General features: G+C 39.6%; 2 protein-coding genes across 5 annotated transcripts in view; one reads left to right on the forward strand and one right to left on the reverse strand.

Moving 5' to 3' along the window:
• On the forward strand, positions 1-16,683 carry SYCP3 (synaptonemal complex protein 3). 2 transcript variants are annotated; one of them, XM_062616377.1, is made up of 9 exons: positions 1-51; positions 730-874; positions 2,040-2,115; positions 3,171-3,205; positions 4,122-4,239; positions 7,569-7,668; positions 8,491-8,589; positions 11,247-11,351; positions 15,882-16,683. In XM_062616377.1, the coding sequence occupies exons 2-9, from the start codon at positions 745-747 to the stop codon at positions 15,948-15,950; spliced, it is 732 nt and encodes a 243-aa protein (XP_062472361.1). In that variant the 5' UTR covers positions 1-51; positions 730-744; the 3' UTR covers positions 15,951-16,683. The 2 variants fall into 2 exon arrangements, with proteins under 2 accessions (XP_062472361.1, XP_062472362.1); XM_062616378.1 differs by lacking the exon at positions 15,882-16,683 and adding an exon at positions 11,495-12,089 and having other exon boundaries at positions 10-51.
• CHPT1 (choline phosphotransferase 1) overlaps positions 11,413-27,877 on the reverse strand; it is a 21,716-nt gene continuing 5,251 nt past the window's right edge. The window contains exons 2-9 of one of the 3 annotated variants that reach the window (XR_009964347.1): positions 24,545-24,692; positions 23,418-23,559; positions 18,831-18,915; positions 17,186-17,317; positions 16,659-16,817; positions 15,487-15,612; positions 13,249-15,022; positions 11,413-11,574 (exon numbers count right to left, since the gene is read on the reverse strand). Coding sequence is in view for 2 of the 3 variants with exons in the window: in XM_062616375.1 (XP_062472359.1) it covers positions 11,530-11,574; positions 14,912-15,022; positions 15,487-15,612; positions 16,659-16,817; positions 17,186-17,317; positions 18,831-18,915; positions 23,418-23,559; positions 24,545-24,692 (948 nt within the window). In the remaining variant the exon portion in view is untranslated. The remainder of the gene's footprint in view (positions 11,575-13,248; positions 15,023-15,486; positions 15,613-16,658; positions 16,818-17,185; positions 17,318-18,830; positions 18,916-23,417; positions 23,560-24,544; positions 24,693-27,877) is intronic. The other 2 variants (XM_062616375.1, XM_062616376.1) reach the window with 2 other exon arrangements.

Consider the following 27,877-nt stretch of genomic DNA (forward strand, 5'->3'; position numbering starts at 1 on the left):
AGGGGCCAGTGCAGGGGATGGAAGGTGTTTGGGTGGAGAGTAAGGAATAAGGTTAGCACACCACAGTGGCTTCCCCCCCAAACCTGGTGTGGTGTGATGCAGGCTTGTGTCCCTTCCTGCCCTGAGGTAGGAACAGGTGGGCCCCATGGTGAAAAGCCCCACACAGGAAATGCACACAAATGTTGGCTTATTTTACATCTCTAGGCAGGGTGAAAAAGAGGAGGTCAGTTTCTCTGAAAAGTAGTTGTTAAGTACACAACTGTAGATTGAAGATACTTGGTTAAAGCAGGTAGCTACACAGGATAGGTGAAGGATATGTGGGGTTGTGAGGCAGCAAGTTCTTTTACAGCCTATGGGGGGGCTCAGAAGTTCTGCTTTGTATATTGATTTTCAGTACAAAGGAAACTATGTCAGATAAAATATACGAATGCACTTTAAAGTTGCACTTTGTTTAGGAGCACAGAGACACACAGACATAAGAATGTACATAATTTACTTCCTTGTTTTTCAGCAGAATCAAGTATGTGCCTACTAGCCCTGGTATTTATTCTTAACACCACTACTGATGGGTAATCCTTTGGATTACCTTGAAACTAAAGCATTTTGACTGCTTGAGGGTCCTTACAGGTGAAAACTGTTTACAAGGGTGTCTATAACAGGCAACATAAGCATGGAAACATAATTTATATTATGGGGAAAGTTAACAAATACAACATACTGCTTTGGTAGGAAGAAAACCTTATTATGGCTCCATCAGGAAGAAAGCATGGAGGAAAAGCTAGTAAACCAGCACAGGAAGATCAAGCCATACCTGCCTATGACTTTCAGGAGGAAAGAAAAGAGCTGAGTGGATCAGAGGAAGATATTAGAAAAGGTGTTTATGTAATTTTTTAGTATTTTTTTTGAATTTGAAGTTCATAGTATTTCTGACTATGAATGAAGAGACTTCTGTGTTAGCAAGTGCTTGTGTAAGCATGGTTCATGTTTATTATGAACCTATTGCCAATTGACCTTCTAGTATGTAGTTTTAATAGAATTTTGAAGAGAACAAAGTAGAGTAGCTCTGTCTATTGCACTATTAATGTCTTGAAATTACAGGTGGAGTCTTTAAGAGTAGGATTTTGTTACGTGATTTTATTACCTTATTTTAATGCCATATCCTTCTATCACCTGGCTGCCTAGAGCATTGTGAGGTGAGGACTGAAGAGCTCCGCTTCTACGGAGTGCTGAGTTGGGTATGGTAGTTGGAGTCATAATGCTGGCAGGGTTAAGAGTACTTCATGAAGAATCTGAGCTGAAGAAAGAGCATATAAAGCTGAGGGAAAAAAAAATCAACAGATTCTTGTTGAGTTTTGAGGAAGTTTCATATGAAAAAGATGGCTTTTTCTTAAAACGTTCTCGCTCATCACATGATAGGTTTTTGTAAAATTTGATGTAACTGTTTCTGGATTTTTTGTCTTTCAGCAGTTATCTCTGTTTGTTTCTCACAGTTTCTCCCCTTCTTCCTTCATTCAGACTAAATGTTTACCAAGTCATTAACAGAAATCTGACAGCAAAGGATTTTTTTTTTTTTTTGAAAGAAGTTACCTTCTTTTTTTATATGTTTTTTTTATATCTGTTTGTGATTTTAATTTTTTTAAAATGTCAGACTACAGAATCTCAGTGCATATTTTACAGTACCATGAAATTCTTCCAGGTAAGTCTTTTTCAATTTTTAGATTATTTTACCTTTCTGATGATTGTTACATTGTGAGTTGGGAATAATTGTGTAGTTGTGGACAAAGAAACTGCAACTGGTTGGGATCAGCCCAGAGAAACTCAAGGCAGTGCTGGCTCAAATCTAGCATTGCAGAATAATTCACCACCATGTCAAATCCACATTCAAATTTTAGGAGCTGCATGTGTTATGGATGGCAACTGAGATCCATGAGACATTCATAGAAGTGGCATTACAGAAAAGTAACTACACTTTTAATAATTCAAATAACCTCAAGAAAATATAAGATATTTTTGTAAATCTTTTTAAAATCTGTATTAAGGTGAAACACCAGTAATGGACAAGCATGGAAAGAAAAGACCTTTGGTGACTACTCATGTGGTTCCAGATGATGTAGGGTAAGGATTATTAGGATTTGTTTGTTTGTTTTTTTATTTCAAAATATGCAAGTCTTAAATAGGTACCAATTTCAGTTATTCATTGTATCCTTTGTGGTATTTGATTCAAAAATCAGGTTACAGATAACACAGTAGATGTAGGTTAAAAAGAAAAGGAGTACTTTAAAATGAGTAATTTTGCAGTTTCTTTGTAGACACTTTTGGACATGCATAAATTATATGAGAATTCTTAAAATTCTTGTTTCTTTCAGAAGATGATTTTAAGTTTTATCTGAGATTGCTGATAATTTCATTAATTTTCTCCCCCTCGATCTTAGTTGTCAGAACATACTAACAGTACTTTAATCCAACTATTGCATGAAAAATACATTCTATTTACAGATAAATCTTATGAAATGCAATATTTATGGGCAGTAATGTAAAAAAAGTGTATGTTGAAATATTTTTTAGCAAGGTTATAGCTGTTGAATTCAAGATCCCTTTTTTTCCTTTTTGAAGAGTAAAAAAGAAGCAACATCCTGTGGAGAAGATGATATAAAACAAAGATAAACATTTTCTTTACCCACCATGTCCCTTTTTGGACTTGTCAGCTATTGTACCAGTGTCTTACACACTGGTGTCATAGAATCATAGAATCATCATCTTAAAGATGTTGTAGAAACAACCCTGTTATTATTTGTCTTGGATTTTTCTTACTATGCCAGTCATGATAACTATGATGGACTTGTTTTCATTTGATGTTCCAAATACTTTTCGTGTAGAGAATGCTCTATTTTATTTACCGTCCTCCTTTACTCAAGACACTTGAAATACCTAATACTGCCTTTTTACAAGAGAGTAGGTTAATAGATTAGTAATTCATTTTTTTTAAATCAGATTGGTCTAAAAAAGAGACCTCTTGCAGGAGAAGAAAAGGAGTTCCATTTTCCAGTAGCAGCCCTTTCACCGCTTACGAGTAATAGGCATGGGAATAAAACGAGTTTTAAGCATATAAAGCATGTCTTATTCTAAAGTCAGAAAATGGGCCAATAAAAATTTTAAACACTGTTTTGTAGGGGTGAAGTGCAGAATATGCTGGAAAGATTTGGAGGTAAGTACATTTACCTTCCAATAAATTAAAAGCCGATTCATATTTAGGTTGCAGAACTGGCACAAATTCCTTACCATAAAATAAGTTTCAAGATTTGCATCAAATGACCAGACTTCGTAGCATTTTTCAGCATTTCTGAAAAAAGCTGGTTTTCAGGAAAAAAAAAAAAAGTTATACCTAAGTAGAGCAAAGAGAAAGAAAATGTGGGAATAACAACATATAAAGTGAGATATACTAGTGTAGGTAATTACAAAGGAAAAAGTGCTTTTGATTATCAATTCCAATTTTAAGGTGACAGTTAAGAGGCAGTGATTATATTGTAGAGAAAAGGGACAATGTGAGTAAGAACTGTAATTCTTATCTTTTTGTTAAAACAACATAAAGGGACTGGGGATTGCAAGACATGAGTGGGAAATAAGGAACATGTAAATTTCAATATAAGCAGCAAAATACAAAAAATAGTTTTCATTTTAGACAAGGAATTTTGGCAGTAGTTGTGATACAGAATGAGCTAGAGAGTAGTCTCTGCACCTTCAGAATAAAGAAGCAAAAGCTGAATCACAGCATGATAGGTTCTAATTGGTGGGGCCCCTGAGAGAGGTGGGACTTGAAGCAGATGCTCAAGTAGTTGGTGGGGCTGGGTAAGGAGCAGTTGCAACTCCAAAGGCCAAGTGTTGGTTAGCGCATACAAGGGGCTAAGGGAAGCAGCAGTTTCACCAGTGCCAACAGCAGGTCGAGGAACACCTAAAACACAGCAGCACCCAGATTACATTAGCTTCTTTGCATCAGAACACACTTTGTTCTCTTTTCCAAAGTGTAACTTTGCTCTCATCAACAAATGCTCTCATCAGCATTTTTGATAAAAGGCCCAATTTATCTCAGTAGGCTGAAGCTATAAATATTCTTTCATTTTTAGCGGACATTAACAAGGCTCTCTTAGCTAAGAGGAAAAGATTAGAAATGTATACAAAAGCCTCACTAAAAACCAGTAACCAGAAGATTGAACATGTTTGGAAAACACAGCAGGAGCAAAGGTAACACCCTTGTTTTTCAAATCTGTGAAATCAAGTTCCCTTTTGTGTTACAGCATGGCTAGTTGGTGCATCTTGCAATTAAATAGCAAACAGTGTATCTGCTAGTTAAATGATCCTCAGGACAGTGAGAAGAGCATGCAGCAAGCTCACTGCCCTGGACTTCAAAAGGGCAGACTTTGGCCTCTTCAGGAACCTGCTTAGTAAGGTTCCATGGGATATAGCCCTAAGAGGGCAGGGGGGCCCCAAGACTGTTGGTTGATACTCAAGGATCACCTGCTACAAGCTCAGGAGTGTTGCATCCCAACTAGAAGGAAGTGCAGCAGGAGGGCCAGGAGACCACCTTGGATGGATAAGGAGCTGCTGAGGAAAATTCAGATGAAAAAAGAGGCTTAGAAAAAGTGGAAGCAAGGACAGGCGGCCTGGGAAGAATACAGGGATGTTGTCTGGGAAGCTAGGGACCAGATTAGGAAAGCCCAGTTAGAATTAAACTTGGCTAGGGGTATGAAGGATAACAGGAAGGGATTCTACAGGTATGTAGCAAATAAAAGACAGACAAGGGAGAACGGAGGTCCCCTCAGGAAGCTCTCGGGAGAACTGGCTACACAGGATTTGGAGAAGACTGAGGTTCTGAATGACATCTTTGCCTCAGTCTTCACTGGCAAAGGCTCTGACCAAACCACCCAAGTCTTGGAAGGCAGATGCAGGGACTGTGAGAATAAAGACCTTGGGCCCACTGTAGGAGATGATGGTTCGAGACCATCTTAAAAATCTGAACGTGCACAAGTCCATGGGTCCTGATGAGATCCATCCGCGGGTCCTGAAGGAGCTGGCAGATGAAGTTGCTAAGCCACTGGACATCATATTTGAGAAATCATGGCAGTCACGTGAAGTTCCCAATGACTGGAAAAAGGGAAATATAACCCCCATTTTCAAGAAAATGGATGACCTGGGGAATTACAGTCAGTCTGATGTCATCTACCTGGACTTGTGTAAAGCGTTCAACACTGTCCCACATGACATCCTTGTCTCTAAATTGGAGAGACATCAATTTGATGGATGGACTACTCGGTGGATAAAGAACTGGTTGGATGGCTGCACCCAAAGAGTTGTGGTCAATGGCTCAATGGCCGGCTGGAGACCAGTAACGAGTGGTGTCCCTCAGGGATTGGTGTTGGGACCGGTCTTGTTTAACATCTTCGTCGCTGACATGGACAGTGGGATTGAGTGCGCCCTCAGCAAGTTTGCTGATGACACCAAGCTGTGTGGTTCGGTTGATACGCTGGAGGGAAGGAATGCCATCCAGAGGGACCTCAACACGCTTGTGAGGTGGGCTGATGCCAACCTCATGAAGTTTAACCATGCCAAGTGCAAGGTCCTACACCTGGGTCAGAGCAATCCCGGGCACAGCTACAGGTTGGGCAGAGAAGAGATTCAGAGCAGCCCTGTGGAGAAAGACTTGGGGGTGCTGGTCGATGAGAAAATGAACATGAGCAGGCAGCGTGTGCTTGCAGCCCAGAAAGCCAACCGTATCCTGGGCTGCATCAAAAGGAGTGTGACCAGCAGGTCGAAGGAGGTGATCCTGCCCCTCTACTCTGCTCTCGTGAGACCTCACCTGGAATATTGTGTGCAGTTCTGGTGTCCTCAACATAAAAAGGACATGGAACTGTTGGAAGAAGTCCAGAGAAGGGCCATGAGGATGATCAGGGGATGGGAGCACCTCCCGTATGAAGACAGGCTGAGGAAGTTGGGGCTGTTCAGCCTGGAGAAGAAAAGGCTGCGTGGAGACCTCATAGCAGCCATCCAGCATCTGAAGGGGGCCTATAGGGATGCTGGGGAGGGACTCTTCATTAGAGACTGTAGTGATAGGACAAGGGGTAACGTGTTCAAACTTAAACAGGGGAAGTTTAGACTGGATACAAGGAGGACATTCTTTCCTGTTAGGGTGGTGAGGCACTGGAATAGGTTGCCCAGGGAGGTTGTGAATGCTCCATCCCTGGCAGCATTCAAGACCAGGTTGGACGAGGCCTTGGGTGATATGGTTTAGTGTGAGGTGTCCCTGGCCATGGCAGGGGGTTGGAACTAGATAATCTTAAGGTCCTTTCCAACCCTAACTATTCTATGATTCTGTGATTCTATCTGCTCAGGTCCTCTGTTTCTGCTGCCTCCAGTTGTGTTCACTTGGTTAAACTGGCAGTAATTATAGACAATTACTGCATAGTGCTTTCTCCTTTGTATAGGGAAAATTAAGATTTGGAATTTTGAGAGCAAGGTGCTTTAAAGAGCTGGGTTTATTTCTGTTTTTATGGAAAATGGCCTTTGATGTTACTTTTGTCCTTTAAACAATCATAGAATCGTAGAATACTTAGGGTTGGAAAGGACCTTATTAAGATCATCTAGTTCCAACCCCCCTGCCATGCACAGGGAAAACTCCCACTAAACCACGTTGCCCAAGACTCTGTCTGGCCTGGCCTTGAACACCACCAGGGATGGACCATTCACAACTTCCTTGGGCAACCCATTCCAGTGCTCACCACCCTCACAGTAAAGAACTTCTTCCTTGTATCTAATCTGAACTTCCCCTGCTTAAGTTTGAACCCGTTACCCCATGTGCAACCACTACAGTCCCTAATGAACAGTCCCTCCCCAGCATCCCTATAGGGCCCTTTTAGGTACTGGAAGGCTGCTATGAGATCTCCACACAGCCTTCTCTTCTCCAGGCTGAACAGCTCCAACTTTCTCAGCCTGTCTTCATATGGGAGGTGCTCCAGTCCCCTGATCATCCTCGTGGCCCTCCTCTGGACTTGTTCCAAGAGTTTCATGTCCTTTTTATGTTGAGGGCACCAGAACTGTATACAACGCTCCAAGTGAGGTCTCACGAGAGCAGAGTAGAGGGGCAGGATCACCTCCTTCAACCTGCTGGTCAATAGTTGTTCTTTTTTGATTTCCACTTCACTTGGAATTTTTTTGTTTAAACTTGAAAACTGAGAAATGTTCAGTAAAACTTTTATACTATTCTGCTTAACAAAGGAAAATTTTAATTTTTGCATTATAAATAATTTTCACTCTACATAACATTCCTCTTGCCTCTAAAGGTGTATTTAATTACTATAGCTGATACTAGAGGTGAAGCAAACTGAAAAATGAGACCACTAAAAACTGGAAGCCAGCAATACTTGTAACTGTCTTAGTGTTTTTACAAACATATTTTTGAAACTTACATTGACAAAATCTATGCCAGCTCCTATTATTTTACCCTGTGTGTATGTTGACCCTTAGCTTCCCTTGCAATTCTTCGTATCATTTGTCATTCTTACGGGTTGTGTTTATAGGCAGAATCTCAATCATGAATTCTCCCAGCAGTTCCTGACTTTATTTCAGCAATGGGATGTAGATGTGCAGAAAGCAGAGGAGCAGGAAGAAAAACTAGCGGTGGGTTTCCAATATGACTTTCATGGTATTTTCTCAAGGAGGGAATACTGTTGTTCAGACACTCATGAAATGTAAAACCACTTTATGTGGTTTTAAAAAAAACCCATATGATTGTTTGCCGCTTGATAAAAAAAATTCTTCAAAGTTTGGTGGCTCTCAGGGTACATACAAGTTTTGGGATGTATTTGAAAGTGAAGAGGGGTGCCATTTATGAACTTTACTGCAAGTTTATAAATGGTGGCTAGTGGTGCCCTAGGCTAGGAATAGATTGAGAAAAGCCAAGACTATTTATGGAGAAGAAAGTTGTATGCTGTTCCTGTGCATGCATAGTCTTTGGGTTTGGGGAACACATGAGTAAAGGAGAATAGTTGTTTTCACATGCACTTCTTAAAAATATGCCTGTATATAGTAAATGTATGAGAATTTGATCATTGAAAGGGGATAGGAGCTATTACGATGGAATGTAATTGCAAACATTGGGAGTACAAATACAGCAACGTCAGGCAAGTTTTGCTTTTCTCTAGTCAACACATTTCCCAGGGATACCCTCGAGAACTGTGCTGGATAGCAATCCTTATAGTGTCTCACAGGGATAATTCAGGTTGGAAGGGACCTCAGGAGGTAACTCAGGGCTTAATCCAGTTTTCAGTCTTTCTTTAATTAATAAGAACAAGGATATCTCTTCAGGCAGAGATCTCTATTACATGACCCACATTTCCAGTGAAGACATAATTTATGATTCTGATAAATTACATTAGTGTTGCTGTCCAAGCGTTTTTGGCTAACTAATGCCATCAGTTTTTTCTTTTGCTTCTGCTTCAGAATATGCTTCGTCAGCAACAAAAAGTTTTTCAACAGGCAAGAATAGTACAAAGTCAGAGGCTGAAAACCATTAAGCAGCTCTATGAGCAGTTCTTAAAGGTACGGTAAGTTTTCTTCTTACAAGGTAGTTGATCATTATCAATTAAAAAAGCTGTATGAGTTCAGCCTTTATGACATTTAAGAGATTTAAGGCTCATTTAAGGAAAATAATAGCCTTGCTTGAATATTCATGTTAGTATCTTTCCCTTATTTTCTATGAATATAGCTTGTTCTCTCTATACATGCATAAACATTGCATCATAATTTACTTAAATGTGTTCTACCAGGGCTCTGATTGGCTTGCCTGTTTCAAATATCTAAGCATAACCCTCAGAGCACACTTTCTAAACAGAATATGGTTTTGTACCAGTCGAAAGGTTATGTAGGTCAGTTAAATCATCAAGATTTTTTTCTTAATTATTCCCTTAGATTTTTTGGTATATATTTAAACCAGTGAAACTTGACAATCTACTAAAAATACATCTTAGGCTGCAATTCATTTGGCTTTTATTACTGCTGGCAGGTGTATCCCCCATCATGAGAAATAGAAACCAAATTTTTTATGTCATTAACCTTTCTAGCTATTGCTGCTTCATGTAAGAAGGTGGCCCTTACGTTAAATTGTAATTCCCTTAAAATTGACCAGTTAGAACTCCCTTCATCTGTTCCTAAGGAAGATTCATTAGAAAGGCTGTCGCTTTCTGTAAGCTTGGTATTCAAGGTAAGCATTCACTACAGTGTTAACAGGAAGAATCTGATGAAATTAATGCTTTATGGTGAAAACTTGCCCAGCTGGATGGATTGCCCAAAACTTGCCCAACTTTCCTGTTGCTTTATGCATATTTTTTGTATTTGCTGGGATTCCCTACAAACACCTTTTGTTTGTTTCTTTTTGGATAGTGCTTACAGAGATAATGTATTTCAAAGATATGATTCATACCAGTCAACTGTAGTGTGATTTATTTTTTTTTTAACAAAGTAACTAATATACTAGACAGAAAAAAAAAAAACAAAAAAACAAAACCCAAAAACATAACTACTAAAAAGTTTGACTTCTTTGCAAGAAAAAGTTTCCTTGTAACTTTACATTAAGAACCAAACACTTTGTTCCCAGAACTTCCTTCCACCCCTAGTTTTTCTAAGTAAGCTATTAGAAATCTAAACTGTGAGGAAAGCAAAAGTGCTTTGAATTTGTTTTTGTAACAAATGCAGAGGCACAGCACCATAGAAACACTGAAGGGCTGAAGTTGGAAGAGACCCGGATGTCATCTGCTCCAGCCCACAGGTGGTTCAGCCAGGTTTCCTAGAGTTGCTTGTTCAGGACTTATATCAGGACTTATGTCTAGAGAGTTTTTGAGTTATCTCCAAGGATGGAGACTCCACAGCCTGTATGGGCAGCCTGTTCAGTGCTCTGTCACTCTCACAGTAAAAAAGTGTTTCCTGATGTTCAGTGGGAACTTCCTGTTTCCTGTTTGTGCCCATTGCCTCTGGTGCTGTCACTGGGCACCTCGAGCCTGGCTCAATATTTTTTGCACATCCTCCCTACCCCTTCAGGTACTTCTGTATATAGGTAAGATTCCCCCTGAACCTTGTCTTCTCCAGGCTCTCTCAGTCTACTCTTGTAAGAGATACGCTCCTGTCCCTTAATCATCTCCATGGCCCTTTGTTGGGTTCTGGTCAGATCCCAGAACTGGACCCAGCACTCCAGATGTGGTCTCATCAGGGCTGAATGGAGTCAAAAGATCACCCCTCTTTGCCTGCTGACAACACTCATCCTAATGCAGCCCAGGAGCTCTTTGGCTGCCTTTGCTGCAAAGGCACACTGCTGGCTTCACCTGTGTCCTCCAGGAACCCCAGGTTCTTTTCTGCCAAGCTGCTTTCTAGATGGGTGGACTCCAGTATATACTAGTGTTCAAGTCTGCCAGTTTCTGACAAACTTTAATTTCTGTTCAAGTAATTTCCTAACTGGTCCCTTTTTGAAATTGTAGTTATGATAAATATGCCTGGGTTTTTTTCAAGTCAGGTAGCTTATAACAATAAATCTGAAATAGAGCAGCTCTTACTTCAAGATAGTTGAAGTGTACAGAGGATATTACAGAAACATTAATAAATTATAACTTCCAAAATGTCAAAAATGTCTTCATCAAAGATTAAAAAGTGAACAGAAGTATTACTTTGCTTCTTCTCTTCAACGAAGATCAAAAGGCAGAAATCAAGCCTCAAATAAGCTTAACTAAATACAAGTCAAGGAAAATGCAGCTACACACATACACAGAGTTAGGCATAATTGTACATACAGAGGGAAAGATAACCAATGACCTTTACTTGGCTTATTTGGGCATAAGTCTGTAGAGATGGAAATTTAATGGGTTTTACAGTCCTTACTTCAAGTCTCCAAGGTTGTATTAATACCGAACCCCTATCATTCCTGACAGATGTCTGCTTAATCTTTTCTTGTAGAACTCTTTATTGAAATGCAGGATAACTAGCTGAGACCTCACAGATGCTGAGGGCCCATATTATTTAAACAGGAACGCAGATGGGAATACAAAGTCATGTATGATTTGTCTGTCAAGTTCGTGACAAAACTACTCAACTATCAGTGACCACTGCAGCTGTAAAAAATTGAACTGTAGTAGTCTGAATAGTGGTTTATTTGTTTGAAATAAACCCTTTGACATTGAAGAGTTCTGAGTTACGATTATCCTTAACTTCAGAGCATGGAAGAGCTGGAGAAGAGCAATGAAAGTCATCTAGCTGGTGTACAAAATGAACTCCGCAAAGAAATGACTATGTTGCAGAAGAAGATTATGATGGACACTGTAAGTACCAGATCTATGAAAAAGTTAGTTAAATGCAAAAATAGAACATTCTATAAAAAAGTCATTTGACATTCTTTTAATTGGCTCAAAGGAATCATATTGATATGGCATTTGTTCAGTATTATCTCCCTTTCTTGTAACAGCAACAGCAGGAGATGGCAGCTGTTCGCAAGTCTCTTCAGTCCATGTTATTCTGATGGCTCAATGGAGAAACAACTTGTACCTAAGTAACATGATACAAGTATAGGCATTAGCCATAGAGAAATATGTTAATATTTAAATGTTTTAAAGTTTCTATTAAATGCTTTCCTGGATTGTTCTAATCTTGTGTCTGATAATGTTATAAATAAGTATCTTAGTAAATTTATTACTTGGGGAGGGGGGGGAACACAATATGGACCTCAAACCATTTACTGTCTGTCCAGTCTTTAACTGATGAATACTCACTTTCAATAGCACTGAAGAGTTTCAATTGTTTCACTTTTTATAATGACAAATTGTAACAGTGGGCAGAATTAATGAAAAATGCATTACCCAGGTTTGAAGCAGTAACTTTAGGCCTTTAGATACATTGTACAAATAGAAGCATTTTTCACAAGCTGCAAACTTCAAGATTTTCAGTTTCAAAATTTAGTCTACTGACATATTAGCAGTTATAAATGTTCACAGAGTATGATGTAGTTCATGTAAGATTGTTCATTGATGTGTATTATGGTAAATTAAAGTAAATTTTGTTAACTCTTTTGTTAGCCTAGGCATTGTAATAACTTTGTACTAGTAAGGGATTTAGTAACTGCTGTAATTTGTCTCAAAAGCAGGTTTCTTCAGTTGAATTACAGCTGAGTATCACAGCTTTATATTACACCTCCTCAAGAAAGCATAACGGGGGTGCATATTGGGGTATATAGTTCTTCTGGAACCACCACTAGAATTAATTCAGCTCATTTAGTTAGTACTAGTTATTACAAGCCTTTGAGGTGGAATATTACTTCTTGCAATTCAAATGACTAGCAAGTTAGAGAGGCCTAAGTTTTAAGGATAAAGCATTTATCTTTCAATGTAGCTCATTACAGTAGATCAGTATAAATTAAAGCTTAGCTTGCATGCAGTTTTTTTTTTTTACAGAAACCCATTATGCCCGAATATCCACCTTTACAAATTAGGAAGTTCCTAACATATTTAATGCTTAGACTTCATACAATAGTAGATAAAACAAAAACCATCCACACACCCACACGCACAAATGTGATGTTTTTGTAACAATGTATTTCAAAACCAGTCCATACAGATTCTTCTAGTATTTTTAGTTCAGAATCAAGCCATTTGATGATGGTTCTCCAGTTCTGGGAGCCAGATTAGTGATGGCTAATTTACGTACTAACATCAGCTATTAGGTTGCAGCTGAAGTTGAACAAGCGACCAGTATGAAGCTGTCTTTGTTCTGTGTCTGCTAGGACTCAGAGAAGGAGCAAACACAGAAGTTACACTGCTAGAAGGATGTATGAGGTAATATGGGCCTCTGGTAGGTAACAGGTAACTGCTGCTTTGTAACAGTGCTCCTGAGTCTCAGCCCTCCAAGGATAATTAGATAATGCTGTGAAATACAATTAAAACTTCCTGCTTCCTATCCTTGGTGCTAGGTTGGTTGTTAGTGTTGCCTCATGTTTCTGGTTTTGTTAGTATTGCCTCATATTTCTGTTTTTCTGACCGATCTCTGCATTAGTTTCCTATCATCCCCATACTTCAATCATATCCTTAAAACTTACACCTACTACTGAATGACATTTTTGAGCATTCTGGGGAGCCAAACCTTCTCATTCTAAAAAAAGTTGCCTATATATTTTCCTTAAGTGGTTAATTTGTTTACAGTATTCAGAAAAACTGAACTGGTCTTTACCATCTTCTACTTCCCCATGGGCTGGGCTCAGGCTAAGTTCCTTTATATATGCTCTGTCTCTCACAGCCTCAAACAGTAGGAGTAGTAGGACTCATCTGGGATTGATACTAGTCACTTGGAGTACTGGTCCTTTAGCATTAACTGTTACAGTTATCCCTCCAGTCTATCAGCATATCCTTCTTAGGCAGGAGTTTGGTAGACGGTATTTTATTCCCTCCAAATTTACCAGACAGTATGCCACTTTTAAAGTTCCTTGAACACCTCAGGAAGTCTTTTTGAATTAATGTGCAACTAGGAAGCTGCAGTGGTAATATTTTTAAAACAAATCATAGCTGTCTATTTTACAGTTCAGGAAGGACTTTATGAACTCACAGCTCAGCTACATATCAGCAACTGAAAGTGGTAACAGACACATTCAACAGCTTTTTACAAAAATCATATTCAAAACGTACCTTTTTAAAGGAGTTTAAGCTTATAGGGTTTGCATGCAAGTCATGATTTGCTCATGCAGGTGATAAGCTACTTTCACGCAGCTTTTCTCTAATGCCAACAACAGCCCTTTAGCTAGGTACATTATGTTAGCCAGTCAGTCTGTTCTTACGGAAAGGGAAAGGCTGATATTGGGCCTGAATTCCTGTTTTGGAGATTTTTACTATACATTTGGTTTTAGCTCAGTGCAATTTTGTTTGGATAATGTACAGTGACAGCTACAGAACAGATTATAAGATAGATGAACACAGCAATAGCAAATATACTTCAGAGGGAGTTACGTATGGATGGGCTGCATTGTCACAGTCATTTATAAATGAACTTGGTCATTCACTTGTATAGTTTCAGATGCATGTTAAGGTAGGTAAAGTAAGTGCCCCCAGAGTACACAACTACCTATAGTCTAGATAATGATGGAGTACAATGAGGCAAACCTTACTGGGACCACAAAACCAGAAACTGGCCTTGAAAGAAAACACAAGCTAAAATTGTATTTAGTCATGTAGGTTACGTACTTAGATACTAGAGAATCCATGATCCTAAAGGCACTCACAACTTCATAGTACTTCATAGTATTTTGACATAGAAGAAAATTTTCCTGAGCTATACCTCCTTCATCGTACTGATCCAGTAGCTTTTTCTTTAGAAATACTGGAACAGAGATTAATGAGTAGTTTTACCTCACATATACCTCATTTTACCAGTCTTAATAATGCAGTACAGTATTCACTGATACATGACTACCACTTCACAGCAGTTCCAAGAAGACTTTAAAAACTAACAATAGAAGATTAGGGAAAAGTTAAATTCCTCTTGGAATTCTGGTTCGTAGCACCTGGGTTTGCAGCCTGCATTCACCAGACCAGAAGTACAAAATTAAGGTTACCTAACAGGAAATGGCAAAAGTTTCAAATGCAGTATTCATGCTCTAAAACACGGGGGAAAAATACATCCTGGTTCAAAAGTAACAATCACAACAGAATCTGCAGGACTTTGTACTTCGTAACTCTAACACCTGATAATGTCTAGGATAGAGTGAACTTTCTCATAAAACTGTTTTCTTAAAAAGCTTAATCTCTTCCCCCCAAAAAAGACAGGCTGCTTCATTCAGCATTCCCCTAACTGCTTCTTCTTTTGTTCTTGACCTATTTAATCAGTCATTATGGTTTTGAACCTGTTCAGGAGCTTGATGAGATGAAATTCGGAAGACATGTATATGAAGATGAGCAGCAATCTGTAGGCATACACCAGTGGCATATCTCAGCATATCAAACAAGGATATGAACTTCAAAAGAACAAAACAGAACAGGTTAAAAAAAATAAATCTAATTATTTCTTAAAATTGTCCCTACTATAAATTCATCTGTACCATAATCAGAATCTATCCAAATGACAAGTTTAACAGCATTTTAACATAAAGATACAGGGTGGTTTAGAAGAAAAAAATGAAGCCCCAAAACCCCAGCACTAAACAAAGTGCTGTTTGATAAAGTTTAGTTTGCAGTTTGCAGAATAACTTTAAAGAAACCACCTGGACTAAAGCATAATTACAAGATACGTCTGTAGATTTACTTTCACATCTCTGTTCCAAGGAAGCCAGTCAGCTCCCAAGGTACATGTTTACATGGTACCCTGCCAGTCCTGCTGCAGCAAAAGCTGAGATCTGAGCAAGTCAGAAATGGCAGAGACAGTTCTCAATCCATTCCTTTCAGTATGTGCCAAATGAAAAGTACAAACCAAAATGCTTACCAATGCTATCCATAGAACAATATATTCATCAATGAAACTATTGAAGTACTGATCCAAAACTAGAAGTCCTGGCCCAATATATGCAGTGTCCTGAAGACAGATTTTACTTTTTGTCATGTAAGCCACCTATGTAAAAGAAAAGAGACACAAAAAGGCATCACTGCAAGATGAGTTTAACTACTAGCAAACTGGCATGATGCCCTTGCCCAGCCACAGCCTGCTATCCACTGTTCTTAAGAGGCAGTCAGCAGGCACGCCAAGGGCTTCACAAATGCTTCAGGGGCTGATGCTCTGTAACAGTTTCTTTCCAGGTTATTCAATCAATATCAAGCACTTTAACCAGTGGTAACCACTGTCTGAATTATCAGCTGGTATTTGCTGGCTTTATTATATAGGGACTTTATTATATAGGATCCAGAGCAACCTCAACAGGCTTGAGAGGTGGGCAGCTGCACACCTCATGAAGTTCAACAAGGCCAAGAGCAAGGTCCTGCACCTGGGTCGGGGCAATCCCAAGCACAACCACAGGCTCGGAAGAGAACTGATTGAGAGCAGACCTGTGGAGAAGGACTTGGGGGTGTGGATTGATGAGAAGCTCAACATGACTCAGCAGTGTATGCCTGCAGCCTAGAAACCAACTGTATCCTGGTAAGGCACTGGCACAGACTGCCCAGAGAAGTTGTGACTGCCCCATCCCTGGAAGGCCAGGTTGAGCTCTATGATGATCTTCACAAATAAAAAATATGCAATAAAGCCGATCTTTTTTTTCATCCATTGATGAGTTTTTTAATTACAAAAGAGATAAACAGTTTATCTCTTCATTTTAATGATTAAGGTAAATTCCTGTTTCAGGTAACTAAACCAGAAGCCACAGCACTGTTAGTAGGGCTTGAAGGACCAGAGTTATGATGTTAAAAACAGCGTATTTCTAGGAGTAGGTTAAAACTGAAAGCTGTAACCAAAACACTCAATAAGTATGTGTTTGCATCAACGTCATATATAATCTCTCTGAAGGAGCCTGAACCTAGTTCAGTGTCTTGGTCATAATGAAGCTGGTAATACAGCATCAGAGCAGAATGGGAAAACTTTCACGGCACCCACTGACCCAGTAAACATTAAGCCAAGAACCAGTTTAGTTTTAGGAGGTTTAGGACCAAAGTGAGATTCCTTACCACCAGCTTCTGTGAGATTTTGGCATTCACAAACCCAAATGTCAAGACATACAGGCAAGAATGTTTTTCAAATAGCTGAGTTGTAGACTTTTTATAGATCATAACGGCCAGCGTGAGAAGTAGTCCAATGTGCAGGCCTGGTGAAAGAACACTTGTTCCCTGAAATAGAAATTGAAAGAAAATTTCCATTCTGAGGCTTCAGTCACACAGTAAGGTCCACATTTTACATGTACTGTAAATCCTATTAAACAAAACCAGAGTAGTCAAAGCTCAGGGAAAGCCCTTGACCAACACTATTAGTATCCTTTGCAGTGACCAATAATCAATTTTCTAAGAAAATTCATTGCTGGTTCCTGCAACAGAAGAAATCTGGTAATGTGTAGACAGAAGGTAGATAATGACATCCAACACTCATATGCTTGTCTGCTTAAATACTTAAATAAATAAAACCCTTATGATGATACAAAATGCAATAAATTATGGGCATATATTATTCAAACTGCATTCGGATCTTTAAAGCAACTTACTGCTATTGTAGATCCATTCTTTCCAATTCCTCCACCAAAGATGACACGGAAGTAACTGAATGAAGAAAGTGCTGTTCCACATAATATGCCAAAAACTGCAAGGAACTTCAATTCTAAGCCCACCAAAGGGACCTTAGCAAGAAAAACAAGAGAAAAATATTAAGGGTAACACCTTTTTTAAGAAGTGATTAAAAAACCTCCTGATACCTACTAAACAATTGTTTTATTAGAATTCTTGCTCAGAGGGACAGTGTTTGGAATTTGTTTCCTTACTAAGGAGACAACAAATTTCTTTCGTAATGTTAACTTTTGAGTACTTCAGTTCTGGTCTTGAAAATCCAGCTAGATCTTACTGCTAGATCTTAAGGACTGTTTGTCCTTACAACGTCTTCAAATATTTTTACTACGTAAGCAAAAACATGACAAACTACAGCACTGCGAGACATGGGAAGCGGTAGAAGGACAGTTCCTTCTGTTTCACAGGGTAACACAACATTGAACCGCAGGAAACACAAACACCATCTGCCTTCTTTGTGTTTTGGTACATGTTCTTTGTATGCTGTATCTTTGCATTCAGAACAGTCTCCAGATAGAAATCTTAATTAAGCAGTTACCTTTCAGAATCAATTGCAGTTTCAAGGAAACTTCCAAAGGCAGCAGAGGATTAAAAAAAAAAAAAAAAAAAAAAGTAGTAATAAATTGAAACCATTGACTATATTTTTTAATAGATTGTTTTGAGATACAGCATAACTACCACAGCTTTTAAAACCAAACATCATTAGAGTCTGATTTGCCTACTTTGTTTTCCAACATGAAAATAAGTTGTTTGAAAACAGAACAAAAGCCTCTTGCAGGATGAGAAAAGGAAACAAAATTGCTGAGTAAACTCATGAATTAATTTGAATTACTTGGTGGTTTATATTTAGGTTAATTTGCACTGGTTATCAATAGCATGGAATGGTCTCAGCTCCTCCATGCACTATGACCAAGCAGAACTAGACGTTTCTGAGTAAAGACCCTAGAAAGAATGAAGATATCAGTCTGATGTACTTTTGATGCTGTCCACTAGTCACCTTTAAAGAGAAGAATAAAAGCCAGAGAGAGGGAGATGCTTTTGGACAGAAGTAAATTCTTTAAATATAGATATTTACATTTATGTCAGCTGTGACATAACTGTTAAAAATCAGTACATTTCCAACAGCAGGTAAATATGGATTAGTTAATCAAAAACCCCTTAACTTCATCCCATGATTTTGTTGGATTAAAGCATTTTATCTTCAAATTTAAAACAAAGCATCCTATAAATCATTTAAGTAAACAGAAATGTATGTCACAAACAAAAGAAATAAAACTAGAACAAAACCCAGTTGTTAAAGCTTAAGTATCTGCAGAGTACTAGTTCCAAATCAGAAGTTTGCATGTGGCAGATGGAGTCTTTTTTCCTCTATGCAGTTCTAAATTTGTGCATAGGAAGTCACACCATTATATCCAAGTTAACTACAACATAAGAATAACCAAGTGTAACATAAGCTGAAACAGAACATTAGACAACTAGTAGGTGTTGAGGGTACTCACACAGGATAGCTTCAAATACCACAGGAACTGTGAACACTCAACAGGAACTCTGAATACTTAATGAACTCACCTTAGAGTCCCATATTGCTGTTCCAGCATATGCAGATGTCAAGAGCAGCATTGTTATGGCTATCTGAACTTCAGTTACATCAATTCTAGGAAGGAATAAAAAGAGACATTTAGTTAAATAAAAGGTCTTTTTGCTGCAAGTAAGGCAGTGTGTGTGTGTGTGTGGGGGGGGGTAATAAAAAAAGTGACTTTAAATTATCATCTCCTTTAAAGTACTTCAGATTACATCAGTCTGTATGTAACACATGATTTTCCTTGACTGAGAAAGCTCCTCTATAGAGAAGCACACATCTCTGGTTTAGATTTAAAATTAAATCTATACCCTTTACCTAGAGCAAGCCACATACACTTTTAATAGGGGGAAAATCTTTAATGAATACATTGTTAACTGAGAATTTCCATATATATTTACAGACTTGTTGATGTGCAAGTATGACATCAAAATTTAAGGCAAGCTCACAGTAAATGCAATCAGACATTTCCATTAAAAGCGTATCATATAGAAGTATGGACTGTAAAGAGCACACAGGGGCAAAAGGGATTTTTTTAAGCTCTCATATCATGATAACTTGCTAGATAAGAGCCTGCAAAACGCGAGGGCAGTATTTTGAGGACTGAGGCTGCGGGTAGCTGAGCATCTGTCCTGTTTTAGAGGATGTGGGATTGAGATCTTGTTTATTTCCATAAAAACATTTTTAACATAGGTGGCCTTGTATGCCCTCTAAAGTCTACACTCTGAATTCCACCTTTTTTGTTCTCAGACAAGAAAGCCAGTTCCTTATTACTATATTTGATTGATGAAATGTTTTGGGAAGACCTGAATATAGAAAAAAAAGTTAAGCAGAAGCTTGAGCGAAAAAAACCTTGATACTTTCAATAAAGCTTTAAAATAAATAAAATAAAAAGATACGCACATCTAAGGTACCTTTTATGCTCTCAAAGTTTTTGAGACAGATACCTCATCTTTCTACTGAAGTTAGCAGCACCCAGTAACAACTGATGTTTAAAATGCAACTTTTCTTCAAGTAATTAGAATAAATTTTCTGGCTTAAGGTATTATGACCAAAGTCAATGTGTACTGTTATTTGCTTAACACATGATCTGTTTGCACGGGAAATGGTGTATTTTTAAAGAGAAATAGGAATCAGCTCTTGGTTAATGGAAAACATTAATCTGATCTTCATAATCACAGCAACATTTCATCACAAGCTTCAGGCTCAGTCTTAGAAGAGCCAAAGTTTAAGCTTCAACTAGATGATAAGCTGGAGTGCTCATCACTGCTCAAAACCCTGTCAATGGGTCGTCCTCTCCTTCCCACACCTCTGCGCTCCCTCACTTGTGGTAGCTGCAGTGCTCTTCAGAATATAAGGTGCATCAGTTCAGCTTGCTAGCCTTGGGTTGTGTTTTCATCTTCTGCCCATATCATGAACCAACTTGGGGTCAAGTGCCAAAGACTATGCAGGGATGGAATGGGACAGTGGTGCTGAGAGTGGGCTTCTCCCTTTCTGCCAGGGATGAGGTGTTAGAACTGCACAGGCACTGCAGCGGCTGCACATTAAGCCTGTCAGTTACATCATACAAAAGCATCCATATGTAGGTGCAAGTGTTCAGAGGTTGTGTTCTGTACTAGTAAAACTTAGAGCTCTAAGCTGTACTGCATTTGCTGTTGCTGGTAGTGGGAGGAGGCTCAAACTTCAACTTGAATCATTCATACCAAAGTTTAATACCAAAAAGGGCCTACAAGAAAGGCTGGAGAGGGACTTTTCACAAGGGCATGTAGGGATGAGAGACAAGGGGAGATGGATTTAAACTGAACGAGGGCAGATTTTGATTAAGTATTAGGAACAAATTCTTTACTCTGAGGGTGAATTCACCACTATGAGGGTGGTGGGACACTGGCACAGGTTGCCCAGAGAAGCTGTGGCTGCCCCATCCCTGGCAGTGTTCAAGGCCAGGTTGCACGGGGCTTGGAGCAACCTGGTCTAGCAGAAGGTGTCCCTGCCCATGCCAGGGGTTTGAACTGGATGAGCTTTAAAGTCTCTTCCGACCCAAACTGTTCTGACCAAAACTATTATATGATTCTGTGATTCTATGATACTTTTACAGAGGCTCAGACTGTTGGTTGCAACACAGCCCAGATCAGAGTACAGAGATTTTAATCAGACTCTATGAGGTATTCTGCATAATCTGAGAGTACCCAGCTGCTCTGATCCTTCCTGGCCATCAGCACTAGGACTCTCTCATCCATCACTTGACTTCTAAAAATCTGTTGTTGCTAATTCAGGATCAGCATCAGTGAAAGCTTCCATCCATGTTATTCTGTATCATCGTATTTAGAGCAACATACTAATGCCTTCACTTAAGACTCTCACCTCTATGCTTAAAAGAAATAAAATTGCAAGCCTTGAAAAAACACTGACCTATTTCCACTAAACAGAAATAAGTTATCTTGGAGAAAAAGCTGTGTCTGTTTAACTTCAAACAGTAAGCACGGAACACCAGGCCATTCCAAACTGCTTGTACTATGCACTATCACTATATTTACATAGAAGTTGTTAAGTTTTTAAGGAAGAATTTTTTCTGTGGTATGGGAGTGTCAGCACCTTCCTGATGTAAGGGGGTCATTCTCGCATTTCATGCAAGAAAGGAAGGCACAGTAAAGCTACCATGTATGAAGAGTCTCAGAGCTCATGACACAAACCATCTCCCTTCAGTGTAGTCCAGTCATGTACAGAAATTCTCGTATTTCAGCCATCATTCTAAAGCATCTATTTTTGTTTACAGCACAAGATGTCCTTTAATAAAAGCAGGATGGGTGGGCAGGTAGAAGACTTATAGTTTCTGTGGTAAAATGTACTATCAGCAAATAAAACAGAGCTCTTAGTGTTACCACAGAGGCTGCTTTCTTTTGATACAGATATTGAACAGCATGCAAGGACAGACCATCACAAGGCTGTGTGCCCAGCGATGCTCAGATTTGCTAAGGTGCTTTTTGCAGGTCAGAGCTAAGTAGGACTATAATAAGCAGGTGACGTAACAAATGACCAGGATTAGCAGAAGGACAGCCTTCATCTATCCCTCTGCTGCTGCAGAAGTCTCCGATCATTTCTTCTTTTCAGAAATCTTTACTGGAGCACAGGTTATTGTTCAAAAGCAGCAAAAAGGCACAGCTAGGCATCACCACAGCTGCAGGAGGGTAAGCAACCTCCATGCTGAGCTACTGAAATTAAACTGAAATTGTTTTCTTCTACATGAATGTCATGACTCCTCCTCCTACACTGTAGTGAGGGCAGATGAAATTTCTACCAGGTCATGAACAGCAATCTCTAGAACTGTGACCTAACACAAAACCTAAAGGACATCAAAGCCAGTATGAGCCAGATCAAAAACAAAGCCTCCACATAAACCTGGGACAATAAACCTGTAATAAAAGGAGCGTGACCAGCAGGTCGAAGGAGGTGATCCTGCCCCTCTACTCTGCTCTCGTGAGACCTCACCTGGAGTGTTGTATACAGTTCTGGTGCCCCCAACATAAAAAGGACATGGAACTGTTGGAACAAGTCCAGAGGAGGGGCACGAGGATGATCAGGGGACTGGAGCACCTCCTGTATGAAGACAGGCTGAGAAAGCTGGGGCTGTTCAGCCTGGAGAAGAGAAGGCTGCGTGGAGACCTCACAGCAGCCTTCCAATATCTGAAAGGGGCCTATAGGGATGCTGGGGAGGGACTTTTCATTAGAGACTGTAGTGATAGGACAAGGGGTAACGGGTTCAAACTTAAACAGGGGAAGTTTATATTGGATATAAGAAGGAAATTCTTTCCTGTTAGGGTGGTGAGGCACTGGAATGGGTTGCCCAGGGAGGTTGTGAATGCTCCATCCCTGGCAGTGTTCAAGACCAGGTTGGACGAGACCTTGGGTGATATGATTTAGCGTAAGGTGTCCCTGCCCACGGCAGGGGGGTTGGAACTAGATGATCTTAAGGTCCTTTCCACCCCTAATTATTCTATGATTCTATGATTCTAACTGTTCAACCACTGCCATAGATCTGAGGAGCTCCTTGCCAAAGGATGCCATGGATAGAGAGTGTTATTTGAAGGAAGTCTGGAGATGTCTATGGAAGGGAAACCTACTGGCAAGGGAATTTCTCTCAAAATGCATGTGGTTCAGAGTCCCCTGGGCTGAAACTGTTCTGTGGCTGGGAAGTTACAAAGGGAGGTACTGTGGATACTTGCTCTGTCCCTACTCCTACACAGAGCACTTGCTTACACTGCAGGCAAGATCTCTCTGGCCCAAGCCTGCATGGCGCTTGCTTCTATGGATTCTAAGAATAAATCTGCAGACAAAACAGCCAAACACATGCAAACAAGCACATAGAGCTGAAATCAACTGCTAAAAGAACAATTCCTCTACTCAGTGTTATGCAGGGTTTTAAAGTTCTTGCCAAGTAAAACACAATTCTGCTGGGTGGGAGGGACATGAAAAAGGAGGCAAGAGGAAGACAGCAAGTCAAAAAACAAGAAGAAAAGGAAATCAAGTAGCTAGCAGTCTCAGACATTAAGCCACACATACTTCTGAAGATACCTACTTACTTTCCAAATCTTAGTATGCCTGATACATATGTCTGCCAGTGAGCAGTATAGAACATGAACAGTCCCACAAAACAACAGAAAAACAACCAGTCAGGATTTGTTCCTAGTCGGATTGCTATGCAGGATCCAAGGACAACAAAAACTGAAAAGCAGAAATGAACATGTTAGTCATATACCCTCTTTGCTTGTAGTTAAGAGAAATAAAAAAAAAAAAATCACAAGGCATTTTATATCACTTTAACAAAGTAATGATATCACTGATACTTCACTGTGTAACTAACCTCAAGGACAGTCCTGGCAGGACAGACCTAAACATAGCACTCCCCGTCTTCCAAGCCTACAGTGGTCACTCTCCCTTCTGCTGGCCTTGTCAAAGCCTGTTCTTTGCAACATTGACAGCTTCAAGGGAAAGGTCCAGCTCAGTGGTAGCTGCACTTCTCTGGGCAGTGTTCCAGCTCCCTGGGCAAATGTTTCAGCTCTTAAGCTTAAAGTACAGGCATTGCCACCAACAGCAGCTAAGTTACAGAAAGCAAAACTGACCAAAGCTTACTTTTTAAGGACTCCAACACTAAGGAGTATAAATTATCCTTCTCTTATGTGCCAGGCTGGATGCCCTGTTACCAAACTTATTTTGGCACCTCACTCCTAAAGCAGAAGCCTTAGTTTCACATGTCAGCATCAGTCTTTTAGGTCCTTAAAATCCTTTATTAGGCATCACCTGTACTCTATTGGAAAACACAGGCTACCTATAGTAAAGAATCTCTAAACATGCTCTCACCGAATTCTTTGTTTACCATCTAGCTCACTGTAAGAACACTGTATATGAAGATGCACAGTAAGTTAAGAGCAGAACACATTACCCAACATCTGCCAAATGTACTTCTGAAATATCTTCCCTGATAGTGGTCAGGGATTCAAAGGTCAGGGGCAGCCTTGACTGCAACACCAGGAGATGAGGTTATCCTAAAAGAAGGGAACGTGCTGACCCTGCTCTGAGCAGGGGATTGGACTAGATGATCTCCAGAGGTCCTTTCCAACTCTAAGCAATTCTGTGATTAATCAGCTATTCTTGAAAAACATTAAGTTTTTTAAAGCTAGAATGGGTAACAACAGTAGGTTAAGGCTACCTGTGGAAATAGAGTCGCAACCATGATCAAAGAGCTCTCCTAGAGGAGAACTACTGTTCGTTCTTCTGGCTTGCTTCCCATCTATGGCATCCAGAGACTGGTAGATAAAAAGTCCTAATGCACCCAGAATGTATGCCCAAAAAGGTGCCTGAAAGAGAGTCGCACAAAAGGTCACTAGGCAGTTCCCATTTCTTAGCTGATAATCTATTTTATTAATAGATAGAAAATATTGTTCTAAACTATACTACATTGTGCTATTTGTGACTTAGTTAATGAACAAACCAAATTCCTTGCACTAGTCTACATGAATTGTAGTACCTACTTTTAATGAACTACCCCAGATAACACCAGTGGAACACAGGTCCTTCTATTAAAAAAACTAACAGACACCCCCCTCCCCCCCAAAACCCAAACAAAAAGACCAAAACCTAATCTCTCTTCTGTATCAACTGACTTATTTTTCACCTTAAAACCACAGTATTTCTGTATTTGTATTCTTTGTGCTGAAAAATGTTACGAGAATAAAATTAATCTTTAAAAACAAAAGTTGTACCCAGGCACTTACTAAAGTTCTCAGCAGTTTATGTGATAGAGGCTAGATGGGTGCTCAGGTTTTCAACATATGAATATAAAAACCCATTACATTTTACTAAATAATGACTTCAACTTTTTAGAGAAAGAGATTTTTCCAACATACCAAAATTCACTACACAGGCACTTTGGACAAAAGTTTGAAGAAATTAAGTCATTGACTAAATATGAAGGAGCAACTATCTACTTAATATAGGCCATAAGAGTTTCAAAACAAGATGTGAATCAGTTACCTTAGCACGAGGCTTAGGTTCAAAGGAACTGTCCTACAGTGTTATCTTCCAAAAGCATTATTTTCATATGCACAGTCAGTACGTCCTGTCTAGGAATTAGTTTTTACTAACAATTACTTGTAACACTTTTTGAACAAAAAGTTACAGATAACTTGTTTGGCCTCAAGTAGTTTCCATCTTAACAGTTAGAAGCACTGTTCATGAAAAGAGAGTCAAAGTTAGGTGCTGGAAATGCAGCTTGCAGGTTAAACAAGTGAACAGTCACAGGCAGTTGCAGAGCTGAATCCTTTCCAGCTCCCAGGTAAGGGCCAGCTGCTGTGGTTCTGCCCGCCTGCAATTCCTCTCCTGCAGCACAAACAGACCAACATGATTACGTGTATTTCCTAAGTCCAGCAAAGGCTATTAACCAGATTAAGACAACAGATGAAATCTCAGTGAGCTGAGATTTTTTCACACTCATATAAACCCAGTGTCACTGCTGGAGAAAAAGTTGCCAATCAGTTCCTAGGCAGGGACAGGAGAAGGCAGTGGTGAGAATGGAGATGAAGTGAGCTGCTCCTCCACATGTTCTGTTTTCTCATCATAGTTATACTCATTGCTTCGTTATTCTTCCAGTTAGACTGATCACAAAACACATTCTTTCCAAGACCCAGCATGCTTAAGGGAGCTTCAGTTCTGAACAGGTTTTTTGTTGTTATCTAAGACTTCCTCGAGGATTCAAGGCTGTCTGATACAATGTGCTATCACGTAGTTTTGTGCTTTTAATATGGAAGCAATATTGCCAGAAAATTTATGATTTTCCTGCTACCCAGTATTTGGTTAATTTCATTAATGAAACACACCACCATTTAAAGTCAAAGGGTTGGCTGCTTCACCCAGCTTTGAAGCAAAAGCAAGTCAAAGAATTAGGGATGTCAGCTATAGGTGAGAAGTCTGGATTTTTATGTACATAGAAATCTAGAAAACTCCAGAAATTCTTCAAAATTGGCAAGGCCATCTTTCCCCATAATCCAAAGAACTAAGAAAAATTTTAATCACAGATCATGTTGGAAGCCTTGAGCAGATGAAACAGGATGTGTGGATATTCTCATTCCAATATACACTTAACATACCAGTATCTGATAATCCCCCTCCAAAGACCACCCTTTAGAAATCCAGCTCCATTGATGACAGCAATGAGTGCTTCATGTTTACCAGGGGAATTAGACAAGTTATTTAGCTTTCTTCTCCCTTTTAATCCAGTTAAACAAAGGGATCTTGTGTTGGGGGATGGAGTTAAACAAGGAAGTAAGTCTTTTGAAAACGTTTCTCTCCTCTGATGGAGGGGGAAGGACAGAGCCTGTGGACAACAAGGAGCCTACTGCCATCCATGATTCATGGATCACGAAGAGCCATGTGGAGGAACAGATACTCAAGTGCCTCTCCTGGTGTAAACTCACTTGATCAGACATTGTGCAGGGAGGCAGCAGCTACCCATTGGCCCCTGTTCTCCCTCTCCACCTTTCTGAAACAGAGGGCTGGCAGCCACTGCTCAGGTATTTCAGGGCATAAAAGCACAGTTAGGACCCTGTTGAAGCTAAGCTCATTTTACTTATGACACAATCCACACACTGAAGTCACAGTATCTATACCAGCTTTTGCAGAGTAACTTTGTTGCATACAGAGTAACAGATATTACTGATATTGTCAAGCAAGGCAGCTCCTGACACAGACCTAGGAATAAAGCATTATGAGCAGAAAGGCTGGAAGAAACCACTGGTTTCACTGTAGTCATTTGAAGTAGTATTGTAAAGACATTTCCAATTTCATCACCAATGTTCCTGTGAAGTGCCACAAATATAACCTGCAGTGTTTTACAAGGCGTTCTCACTGTGGTATGCTTCTACTGGTTACAAAAAAAAAGACAGCTCAAGAACTATCAAAACTTGCCATCTAACCCTTGGATTTTTGACAATCAAACCAGGACACACCTGGCAGCTCTGTCCAGGACACCACTGTTTCTTTGGCTGCATTAGGCTCATCTTCTTTTGCAACCCTCTGCCTATAACTGAAATAGATTTTAGTGCTTTAAAGTCATCAGGTTCTCCTTATCACCGACAAAAGTAGACTACATCCAGTGCTAACTGTGCTAGCCAAATTCCTTACCCAGTCTGAATTCACACACATCCCCACAGTATGGGGCACATCACCAATAAATTAAATGCCAGTGTGGACAGTTTCCTATTTAACTGGATCATTTCTATAACTGAAACACCAGCCAGGAACAGAAACCTGTTATGGCACATTTTTTTTATCATTAACTGTAGTGCTGTATGCTTGGTATTATCACAGTCTTTTGACATGCAAGCTCCATGAAACAGCCTCAATTCTAACTAAAAGAGAAGGCTTGCAGGCTGGTTACCGTAATCAGTTCATGAAAGTTTCCATGACCCACAGAACATGATGCAAGAATTCTTGCTCAAGATAACATCATCTACGTTGTCAAAACAGGTGTAACATGGTTAAACAT

The sequence above is a fragment of the Pezoporus occidentalis genome, unplaced genomic scaffold, assembly GCF_034315485.1.
Source record: "Pezoporus occidentalis ecotype Australia unplaced genomic scaffold, CSIRO_AGI_Poc_V1 ctg19, whole genome shotgun sequence".
Classification (NCBI taxonomy): Eukaryota; Metazoa; Chordata; class Aves; order Psittaciformes; family Psittacidae; genus Pezoporus; species Pezoporus occidentalis.